Source organism: Acomys minous (genome assembly GCF_964271855.1).
Source record: "Acomys minous genome assembly, chromosome: 16".
Lineage (NCBI taxonomy): Eukaryota > Metazoa > Chordata > Mammalia > Rodentia > Muridae > Acomys > Acomys minous.
The window spans coordinates 83,393,974-83,406,196 of NC_140498.1; the positions used below are offsets into that span (position 1 = coordinate 83,393,974).

At 49.9% G+C, this 12,223-nt stretch overlaps 1 protein-coding gene across 2 annotated transcripts in view; it reads right to left on the minus strand.

Moving 5' to 3' along the window:
- TMEM132B (transmembrane protein 132B) overlaps positions 1 to 12,223 on the minus strand; it is a 250,881-nt gene that overhangs the window by 157,274 nt on the left and 81,384 nt on the right. For both annotated transcript variants that reach the window (XM_084762977.1, XM_084762978.1), the window contains exon 2: positions 9,383 to 10,274. In XM_084762977.1, coding sequence (XP_084619103.1) covers positions 9,383 to 10,274 — 892 coding nt within the window. The remainder of the gene's footprint in view (positions 1 to 9,382; positions 10,275 to 12,223) is intronic.

A 12,223-nucleotide genomic window follows, 5' to 3' on the forward strand; every position in this document is an offset into this window, starting at 1 on the left:
AAGCACTTTAACAGGCTGAGCCATCTTGCCACCCATCCACTTCTTTTTTTTTTTTTTTTTTTTTTTTTTTTTTTTTTTTTTTTGGTTTTTCGAGTCAGGGTCTCTTTGTAGCCTTGGCTGTTCTGGACTCACTTTGTAGACCAGGCTGGCCTCGAACTCACAGCGATCCGCCCAACTCTGCCTCCCGAGTGCTGGGATTAAAGGCGTGCGCCACCACGCCCGGCCCCACCCATCCACTTCTTTACTTTCTAATATTCAAATCTATTTCCATCCTCATATGGCCAGACTAACATTTTCAACAGTAGTGAGAAATCCCTCCCAAGCCACCCCCATCCCGCTCTGAGGTCTCCTACCCTGGTTTAAGGACAGAGAGGTAGCTGTCATTCTGGGGTTCTCTGCATAGACAGAGGAGCAAAGAGCAGGAAGCCAACAGAACTTTCTCACCACCCACCCACATGGGTTGCTCCTGAGGCGGCTCCCAGGGTCCCTTGGGATCAGTAGGGGGGGATGAGGTGGTGTTCCGATGCTTCTCCTACCAGGCCTGAAACCAAGAGAACTTTCAGAAGGCCACCCTCACCCCATCTGCTGAGACCCAAGGCAGTCAAGAGCCTCCGGATGCCAGGCAGGAATACACTGGGCGCTCGCCTGGTGGATTCCCTGGTGAGCTGATAACAAGGGCTGTGATTAAAGACATGCGTGCACCACCTTTAAATTTTCACAACTGATAGCAACTGTGGATGTGATGCAACCAGGTGCTTCACGCTCTTGCCTTGACATCCCCGCTGTGATGGGCTATATCCTGGAATTACGACCTCAAACAAATCCCTTCCCTTCCTAGTTGTTTTTCTGCAGGGTGTTTTTATCACAGCAACAGACAGGAAACCAGGACACCCAGGCACCTGCTTCCTCCATTCTGACCCCTCCTCCCACATCTCCACCATCTTTTTATGAAACCAGAACTTCACTACGGAGATGCAAGCCAGAGGTGCCCAGAGCTGCAAACGTCTGACACCTGGTCCCCAGCTGCTGGTGCTGCTGTGAGGCAGCATGGAATCTTCAGGATGTTGGGACCTCGTGGGGGGAACTGAGCAAGCTGGCTTCCAGCCCAGGCTTCCTTCCTCTGCTTCCTGATGGGCAGACACTGTAGTGAGTGGCTGCCTCTCATTCCTGCTGCCTTAGGCTAAGTGAGTCTTTCCACTGTGCCCCACCAACTGTGATGACTCTAGCACCAAGTACCTCTTTCTCCTTCAAGGCCCTTCCATGGTCTCCCTGGATCCACACAGACAGTCTAGCTGGATCTCCAGTGTCACACTAACCTGTTTATTCCTCTCAAGTCTCCCTTCAGAGTAGATCCTTCATCGTTCTGTCTTGTGTAAGGGGAAACTGAGGCACCAAGCACAGTGTGGGGGATGCTGAATTGGGCCACCTGTCCTCGATCTTGGTCCTTGAGGCTGACTCACTCAGCCTCCACGATGTTTCTGCCTCCCTCTCCCAGTTGAGCCCATATTTCAAACTCTCTAGCCTTGGAGGGGGCTTCATGCCTGAAGTTCCCTCTGCCTCAGTTTCTCCCTATCAATACTCAAAGATGACTATCCTCCTGCCTCATCTCTGCCCTGAGAACCTTCCATACACTCCCAGGGCAGCCCTCCTTCAGTGTGAAACAGATAACACCCTGTAAGAGAGTGGCTCACAGACTTTCACGCTCACCTATAAGCAGGTGCTTGGGGCCCCAGAGGTGCACAGAGGGCACACTTATCACTAACCTGCCCATCCACCAGCGGGCTCTGCCACTGTGATCCCCAGGGAAACAGGAGGGGTGGGTAACTGAGAAATCTGAGTGGAGTGGATACCTTTGTCAAACCACCTGGAAAGGGGATCTCAGTGAGAGGTTGCCTGGATTAGATTGGCCTGTGGGCACTGTCTTCGGTTAGCGGGAAGACCTGTGCCACTGTGGGCGACACCATTCCCTAGGCAGGGGACTTCTGGACCGTCTAAGAGTGGAGAAATGAAGTTGAATGCTAAAATGCACGTGTTAATCCAAGGCCCTCTGCCTTTGACTCTGGACGTGATGTGGACGGCTGCTTCGAGTTCACGCTTGAATTTGAACAGTCCCTCGGTGAGGGACTGCAGCCTGAAACTGTGACCCAGATAGCTCCTTTGTCCTTCTGGTAGCTCTTCCCAGGGATAGACTATCACAGCAACAGAAAACAAAGCTAAGATACTGGGTCCCTCAGGTCCCTTTCCCACTGCCTGCTCCAGAGAAACCAACTATTTCCGTGGATTTTGCTTCAGATCACCCTTTGTGGGAGAGACAAGGATTCCCTATGCAGCCCAGGCCTGGCTTGAACGCATGGTGATCTTCCTGTCATAGGGATGTGCCATAATAGCCAGGCACAGTCATGCACGCCTATAATCCCAGAACTCTGGGAGGCAGAGGCAGGTGGATCTCTGTGAGTTCGAGGCCAGCCTGGTCTACAAAATTAGGCCAGGCCAGGCAAGGATACATAGAGAAATCCTGCCTTGAAAAACAAAAACAAAACAAAAAAAGAAAGCCAGGCGGAGGTGGTGGCACACACCTTTAATCCCAGCACTTGGGAGGCAGAGGCAGGTGGATAGCTCTGAGTTTGAGGCCAGCCTGGTCTACAAAGTGAGTCCAGGACAGTCAAGGATACACAGAGAAACCCTGTCTCGAAAAAAACTAAAAAAGAAAGAGAAAGAAAAAGAATGTGCTATAAATGCACCTATTTCGGTTTACCCAGATGCTCACTGGCTGGAAACTGCCTGGATACATCTGCAAAGGTGTACTATCTGCATTGAAGACTTGTGCCAATGGAACCATGTGATCACCACAGGGAGGGTCCAGCTTGCCTTTTTGGTAGCAGACTTCCTCCAACCCTCAGAAGAGGAGAGGGCAGCAAACAAGCTGTCATCCTACGAACCCTCCCTTGACCGCAAACTTCATTCACCCTCTTAGGCAGTTCTTAGGCAACTGCCTTTGGGAAGTGTGAGCAGGCGCTGTTTTAAAGGGGAGAAGTCGAAATAACCCCTGTTCCAGACAGGCGGCTGCAGGTGAAGGTGGCTGACACAGAGAGCCATCACAGACACGAGCAGCCAGTGGCCTCTGAAGAAACAAACCCAAATGGAGCTTCGCCTGAGGCTCATCACTGTCGGTTAGAACAGGGGTTCTCAGCCTTCCTGATACTGGGACCCTTTAATACAGCTCCTTACGTTGTGGCGTAAAATTATTTTGCTGCTACTTTGTAACTGTGATTTTGCTATTGTTACGAATCTTTACATAAATATCTGTGTTTTCTGATGGTCTTAGTTGACTCCTGTTGAAAGGGTCATTGGGGACATCCCCTCCCCAACAGGTCATGACCCACTGAGTTAGAGGGACACACACTGTCCCTCAGCCTTCCCAGTCCTGGAAGTCCCTGGATCATCCTGGACCATTTTGCTTTGCCCCATGTGTCATCTGCATGACAACTTCCTATTTGTCTTTAAAACAGGCTGGCCTTACATTACCTTCTCTAGGGAGAGAGCAACACATCCGCTCCTGCCACGAAAAGCCAAAGCAACCCCACTTTCCGTAAAGAGAAGAAACCCCTAAAATAAGTACAAATGGCAACCCCACAGTGTTACTGAATCCCAGCCAGATGCCGCAATCTGCCAAGGGCTCGCAGCCTGGGCCGTGGGTCCTTATTTTTCCCAACACAGTCGAGCAACAGATGTGAGCCACAGGTGGCTGTGGGGCACCACAGAGCAACTCCCTGAAGCACCTGGGATGGAAGGCCACTGACGGAAGACAAGCACCTGTTGTCAGTCCAGTCGCCTCACCCCCATGTGCATTCCTGGCTATCAGTTTACCTCCACTTCCTCCTGCCTGGTGCTTCCCCGGGTGTGAGGACACAGCTGGTGCATCACGGCAAACCATGGTAACTTTTGGGAGGAGGCCGAACTAACAAAACATAGGCCTCACTGGAAACGCAGAGGTGAGTCTGTGTTTGCGCTGGGTCTCACCCAACCAGACTGAGGCTTCCTCTGAATGCCTGCTCCTCCTCTTGTCCTGTCGCCATGGTAACATGAAGTCCCTTCAGCATAGCCGGTCAAACTTTCTACCCAGTGTTCCTGTGTGCTGTGGGCTCCTTCAAGACCACAGCAGCCACCAGTTACAGAACAAGCCACCAGGGCTGATGATTACATAACCTAGCGGGTGCTCCACACACCTGTGCCCTGTTTCCTTCTCTCTTGTCAGTGCAAGTTTCTTTTAAGCTCAAAAGCAGAGGAGGGTGGTGCTCCATTCCTGGCTGTAATTAACTCCAAAAAAAATTATGTGTCCTTTCACAATGAAATGAACCTCTGTGAAGAGAGACCTGGGGAGTCTCTGAGGAGACTGACACCAGGCTCTGAGAACTGATAATAAGGTGGGTTACAGGCATTTGTGACCCCTGTGATACTCAGCCCGTGTGTGTGTGTGTGTGTGTGTGTGTGTGTGTGTGTGTGTGTGTCGCAAGAGAGAGACAGAGAGAGAGAGAGAGAGAGAGAGAGAGAGAGAGAGGGAGGGAGAGAACACAGTGCACATGCATATAAAAGCCAGAGTCACCCTTGGATGTCATTCCTCAGGTGTCAACCACTGTTTTGTGAGACAGGGTCTGTGTGTGTTTCTGTCTGTCTCTGTGTGTCTATGTGTCTCTGTGTGTCTCTCTGTCTCTGTCTCTCTGTTTCTGTCTGTCTCTGTCTATGTCCCAATGTCTATCATTCTGTCTGTCTCTCTCTCCTCTCTCTTTCTCTCTTTTTCTCTATGTATTTCTGTCTCTCTTTATCTGTCTGTCACTGTCTCTCTGACTGTATCTGAGTCTCTGTCTGTGTCTCTGAGTCTCTGTGTCTGTCTCTCTGTCCTTCTTTCTCCTTCACTCTCCCCATCTCTCTTCTCTCTCTCTCTCTCTCTCCTCTCTCTGTCTCTGTCTCTCTGTGTCTCTGTCTCCCTCTGTCTCTTTCTCTTTGTCTCTCTCTGTCTCTGTCTCTCTGTCTCTCTGTCTCTCTCTGTTTCTCTCTGTCTCTCTGTCTCTCTCTGTCTCTCTCTCTCTGTCTCTCTCTCTCTGTCTCTCTCTCTCTCTCTCTCTCTCTCTCTCTCTCTCTCTCTCTCTCTCTCTCTCTCTCTCCCCATCCGGAACTTGGAGAATAAGCACGATGTCTCATCCTGGTTGTCAGTTGCATCTGGAACCAACTCAAACCCAAACTGCTAGGCATCCCTAGGAGGGGTTTTTCTTGACTGGGTTTCTTGAAGTAAAAACTAAGCCTGGGCCACGCCTTCTGGAGGCAGCTCAGATGAAAGGACGTGGGGGAAGGAAACTTTGCATTTCACCTGCTCACCCTCACTCGCACTGGCAGGTTCGCCTGTCCTGTTGCTGTGGCTGATATGAAACCCCACTTCTTCTAGATTCTACCATGAACTGAAGACCAGCAGTGCTCCCGGAATCCTCCAGGACCCCAGTACCAGACTGGGACTGCAGAGGCATCCAGCCTCTTGGCCTGAAAGACTACTGAATTCTCAGCTTTCAGTCAGGAGACAGCCATTGTTGGATTACCCAGACTGCATCCTGTGAGTCACTAATAAAGCCCCTCATAACATGCCTGTTCGTCCCATGCAGTCTGTCCCTTCACTGAGTCCCACGGAGCTGTCCAGCTCCACCTCCCCAGTGCCAGGACTATGCTCTTGTGCCAGGAGTATACTCTCATGTGCATGGCTGGCTTTTTTGCATGGGTTTTGAAGATGGAACTCAGGTGCCACTGCTTGCAAAGCAAGAAATTTACCCACTAAACCTTCTTCCAAGCCCCCGTGGCATCTACGTAAGCCCTGTGTGCTCAAATGAGCCATCCAGGATTGGATATTCAGGTGAGCCACCCAGCACTGCATATTCAAAGGAGCCATCCAGGACTGTGCATTCAAATGAGCATCCTCTTGACCACAGGTTGGGCCCCAAGCATGAGGCTGATTCTCATACTAATTTCTCACCCACATTTACACAGACATGGCTTTTTTTTTTTTTTAACCTCAGCTCAACTATATCCCAGTACGTTGTGTCTTATCTAGATGCCACAAAATTTCCATAACAGCAGAATTTACATACAGATGGCAAATAAATAAAGCTCGCCTGTGGCTTGGTCTGCGGTTCCTACGGTCAGAGGGGCCTATTAGAGCTTTATGAACTTGCTCGGTGATAGACTGTTCTAGCTGATCTTACAGATTGCTGCCGTGCAATTCAGCCCTGCTCCAAAAGTGAAATTAATTCTCAACAGTTCTTCTGCAATGTGAAGGCACCAAAATTGAGTTTCTTCTGTATGCGGTGCTAGAAAGATTTCTCATTTCTCATTCGAGCCACAAAAGGGACTCTTTTCTTTCTCTCTCTCTCTCTCTCTCTCTCTCTCTCTCTCTCTCTCTCTCTCTCTCTCCTACCCATTTTCCTTAATACCATGAAATTGCAATTACCCTATGGGGAACAGACCAGTCAACACAGAATTTGCCACACAGAAGTCAGTCTAGGCAAGAAAGAATGCAGGTGAGGGCAAGATGGACTGGGAAGGCCAGACTGCACCCTATAGCAACCCTCAAAGTTCCCATACTACCTCTGGGAGTTGAGCCTTGGCACGCACTGAAGTCTCTTGAGGGACCACGCCATTACTATCTGCCCTGGCTGCCTTCTGTGTCTACACCAGGGAGGCAGCGTTTGTGAGTGAGCCGGGAGTAGGGATACCCTGCACATGCTCATGATGACCTAGATGGGCCCAGGAGAATTTTAATGGAAAGTCAACAGTCCAAGAGGAATGGATATCTGGCAAGAGAGTGCTAGGGTGCTGGGGGGAGGGCCAGGCTCACCTTCCCAGCATATTCTTAACCCTCTATGACCCTCAGCAGAGAGCCCAAAGCAAGACATCCGTGTGCCGTTCATCTCTTGAGCATGGCTGCGGCATATCAGACCACAAACAGAGCTGCAAATTTTTTTCCAGGTTTCTTTGAGAAAGGGTTTCTCTGGGTAGCCCTGGCTGTCCTGGAACTCACTCTGTAGACCAGGCTGGCCTCCAACTCAGAGATCCACCCACCTCGGTCTCCCGAGTGCTGGGATTAAAGGCGTGCCCCACCACCGCCCAAGCAAGGACCATTCTTGAAAGCTCAGTGTACTGAAGGAGAGGCCAGGGGTGTCTTAGTCAGGGTTTTTCCTTTGCTGTGAAGTAAACACCATGACCAAAAAGAAAGTCGGGGAGGAAAGGGTTTATTCAGTTGTCCCTCGCCAAAGGAAGTCAGGACAGGAACTCAAACATGGCAGGAGCCTGGAGGCAGGAGCTGATGCAGAGGCCATGGAGGGGTGCTGCTTACTGACTTGCTCCCCATGGCTTGCTCAGCCTGCTTACCCATTGAACCCAGCGCCACCAGCCCAGGGATGGCACCTCCCACCATGCACGGGACCCTCCCCCATGGATCACTGACTGAGAAAATACCTTACAGCTGGATCTCACGGAGGCACTTCCTCAACTGAGGCTCCTTCCCCTCTGATGACTCTAGCTTGTCCAGCCAGTACACATGGGGTTAGAGAGGTTGGTTTAAACAAACCAAAGCCCCAAGAAAGATGGGAATGGAAATGCTTTACTGGCAGAGCCGTCTCCCCGGCTTCAGGATCTTGCCCTTAGTTTACCTGTGTGATCCTTGTCTCTTGCTTAAGCTCTTCCTGCCATGTGGACTTGCCTCCCTTGCCCATCCCCTCAAATTCTGCCTGCCCTTTAGGGCCCAGCTCTAGATGATACCCTGTTAGACTGTGGTGTACACATACACACACACACACACTCATACTCACATATATACACTCACATACACATGATCTCACACATGCTCACACACACTCACACACTCACATACACATGCTCACACACACTCACACACTCACATACACATGCTCACACACATACTCACATACACATGCTCACACACACTCACTCACATACACATGCTCACACACTCATACACTCACATATACATGCTCACACACACTCACATATACTTACACACTCACATACACATACTCACACACACATACATATTCTCACACACACTCACATACACATGCTCACACATACTCACACACTCACATACACATACTCACAAACACTCACATACACATGCTCACACACACACACACATACAGAGAGAGAGAGAGAGAGAGAGAGAGAGAGAGAGAGAAGGAGAGAGAAATAGACAGTAAAGGAGAGAGAATGGCTTTTGCTTCCCTGGCTTCAATCTGATCCTTCAGTGGAGAGGTGGGGGGAGCACCTGCTTTTGTAAATATGTTTTATTGCAACCCACCCCCTCGTCCTGGATGTTTTCAGGCCACAACAACAAAGCTGAGAAAGTCATCAGAGATACAAAAGATGGCACAAAGAGCTGAGTCACCACCGAGCCACTAAGCACTTTCCAGAATGCGTGCGCACGCACACATACACACACACACACACACACACACACACACACACACACACACACCAGCTGTCATCTCACTTGGGTGTCTCGCTGCACTGGGCTCAGGGCCTGTAGCACTCTCAGGACTGGGCAACCCCACCATCCTTGCACTGAGAAATGACAGGATTCCAGAGTGACCCACAGCAACAGAGAGCTGTTCCCCCCCCACCCTCCCAGAAGGGCCCCTGGTACCTGAGAGTCTATCTGGGAAGGTATGATGCTGCCAGCCCATATCTGATGCATGGCCCCCTAACTCCATTTCCTAAAGCATTCACTGAGCCATAAACATGCATCTCTTTTGCTTGTTTGTTTGTTTGTTTGTTTGTTTGTTTTTTCAAGACAGGGTCTCTCTGTGTAGCCTTGGCTGTCCTGGACTTGCTTTGTAGACCAAGCTGTCCTTGAACTCACAGTGATCCGCCTGCCTCTGCCTCCCGAGTGCTGAAACACACATCTCTTATAGCCCACAAGTGTCTCTCGCTCTTGAGGACCCAAGAGACATTTCTTAGAAATAGAATCTTCTGGGAAGACAAGGTTCAGTCTCCCGGGCTCTGAGGAGGACAGATCTCTAAGGCAGTCACAGCCAGCCAGCAGACGAAGCTGGTGTCACATCCACGCTGCCACTCTCTTTCAGTCACCTTCTCTACCCTCCCTCCCGCTACAACTCACACACCCCCCCCCAGGATAAACATCAGCTCGTCACTATTGGTGATAACCAGATAAAAGCCCTTTCCCACCACCTTAACTAGAATTGAACACAGGAGCCTCTGACAAACACTCAACAGTGATCAGGTGACCAGTGCCTTCCAGCAGCTGAGAGCTCAGGGTTCGCCAAGAGCCAATTCTCCTCCTATCTGATGCCACAAAACTACTTACCGAAGAGTGAACTGGTCTGCCACGGAGCCACTGGTCAGAGAAACCAAAAAGGTGGCCACTTCCCCTTCTCGGATGAGGTTCAGGGGGATGGAGAGAGCGATGTTGTCGTCAAGGCTCACCAAGGACCACCGCAGGTCATCCTGGGTAGGGTAGACCACCACACTGCCGATCCTCTCCCGGGCGGGGAGCACTGGTTGAGGCTCCTCCTGTTCCGAGTGGATGTTATTTTCCCATTTGCCCTCCTCCTCCAGCGGGCACTGACCAGCCTCGTTGGCTGGATAAAGGGCAAAGAACAGTTCCATAGCGGTGCCGCCCAGCAACGCCGGGATCTCCTCCCGGGGTTCGAGGTCCAGACCCGAGCTGAACCACTCAGGCAGCAGCTCCAACTCTGCCACACACAGCCCAGGGGCCCCCTGCAGCCGGCAGCTGGCTGCCACCTCCCTGGCCTCTGGAAAGGCAAACATCTTGACACAGGGAAGATCGTCCCCGGGGTCACTGTCATCCCAGCCCATGCCAGTGACATAGAACAGTGTCTGCACTTTGGGTCTGTTGGAAAAGATGGAGCTGTCGAGGATGTGGGATTTGAGCCGCCAGTTGAAAGGGAACCTCTCCATATTCCCAAAAGGGGTGGGCGTGAGCAGGAAGTCCCAGGGCACCGTCTTCTCCACAGAGAAGGGGCCGTAGCTGGCGTTGATGGCAGGAGGGCTCTGGGCTCGGTGGATGAAGAGTGTGGCAGACCGGGCCTGCAGGCTGGCGTTGCGCATGAGGTCCTGGTTGGCCTCCTTAAGGAAGAAAGCCTCTTCTGCATCGGAGACGTGGAAGCTGGCTGGGAGATAGGCAGGCAGGGAGGAAAACTTCTGCAAGCTGTCTGCAGCACCTCGACCCGTGCTCTCTGCACAAAGAAGGGAGAGTACAGTCATGGTCAAAGTCTGTTCTGATACGTGAGGAAGTGAGCAGAATGTCATCGCCACCCACCGTCCCAGCAAGTGGCACCATAGCCGCGCAGCCCTTCTCCCTCCATCGCATTATGGAAAAAGTCAAGAATCTAAATCTTCCAGGAGACCCCAGTACAGAGTGCAAAAGAGCCCCACTGGCCAAAACTCCAACAGTCCTGAGGAAGGAACTGTTAACACTTCCCATATAAGGCAAGCAAGCATAGGGAATGAGTTGGAAGCCTAGGACTCCACTTGGGGTGGGTTATACACTCTTCTAACAATGCATCCAGCAGCTGCTTTTGTGCACGTACCCACCTCTGAACAGTGCACCCAGCAGCCTGGGACCTCTACCTACTCGGGCTACACTTACATACCTCTCTGAATAATGGGATAGGTTTCTCCTCCCATAGCAATGATAGAACTTAGTTCCTATTCAAGTATCTCCCCAGGGTATCAAGGTACGCAGTACGGAAAGGCCAGTCTGGCCTGACCTGGTTTGCAGTACAAGCACAGTAAGCCAATACTGTGTCTTCAAAGGTTGTACATACAACCATGAGTACTTAAGATTAAAACCAGATGCATCATGGGAAGGAATATGTACATACAAATAAACCTCTATTTTTTAATGTTGTGTGTGCATGTGTATGATCATATGTGTCATGACACACACATATGTGGAGGTCATAGTCTGACCTTCAGGAGTTGGTTCTCTCCCCATATGGATCCTGGGATCGAACTCAGATCTTCAAGAGTAGCAGCAAATGCCTGAGCTATCTCACCAACCCTAAACCTCTCCTCTTTACATAATACCCAGCCTCAGGTATTCTGTTATAGGAACTGAAGCAGATTGTCATATATGGCCCTATTTGGATTAAACTAAGATTATACATACATATATGTGTGCGTTTGTGTGTGTGTGTGTGTGTACTTATATCTGTGCATCTATGAAACCCAACAAAGGTTACTTTTTACTCTCTACATTTCTGCTTTCAATGTGTTACAATAACTAAGCATTGTTCATTAAAATGTGTAACACATGGGGCTGGAGAGAAGTCGAAGAGCACAGGCTGCTCTTCCAAAGGACCTGGGTTCAATTCCCAGCACCCACATGGCAGCTCACAACTGTCTGTAGCTCTAGTTCCAGAGGATCTGACATCCTCACACACACATAAAACAGGCAGAATAGCAATGTACATAAAATACAAATAATTTTTAAATGTGTAACACACATGCAAAATAGGCTGTGTGTGTACTATGTGTTGTACATGCATATGAATACATACGTGTGGTATGTGTACACATGTATGTTTATGGTATGTGCGTTTCTGCATGTGTATGTAGTTATGCATGTGCATGCATAAGTATGTGCATATGTGTTTGTGGCATTAGGTATGTGTGTTATCTAGACTCCACATATGAGTAAAAACATGACATTTTTCTTTCCAAGTCTGGATTACTTCACCAGATGAAATTTAAATTAGAATTTGTTTGGGTATGACATATACAGATATAAATATAGATTAGATACAGATGTAGATACAGGCATAGATATAGATGTAGATTTGGCCTCTCCCAACCAGAAAATTAAATTCCAGGTGAATTTTCTGATGGAGTAACTGACCACCAGTCGACAGTGGCTTCCAGTCAGCCCTCTCCTAAAATGTAGGCAACGTCCAGAGCAGGGTGTAAAATCTGGTTTATTTAGACATGCGGAAGAGGAAATCAGAATAAACATGCACTGTCACGTGGTCGGTGCTTCTCTGTGAATCGGTTTCCTCTTTTATCTTTCACGTGGTTATGCTACATCACTCAAACATTGCTTCACAGGGAACCTCAACGCTGTGCCTCCTGTCTTTGTTGGAAGCAAAGCCTCCATCTTTTCTGATACAACCCTATGAGGCCTCCC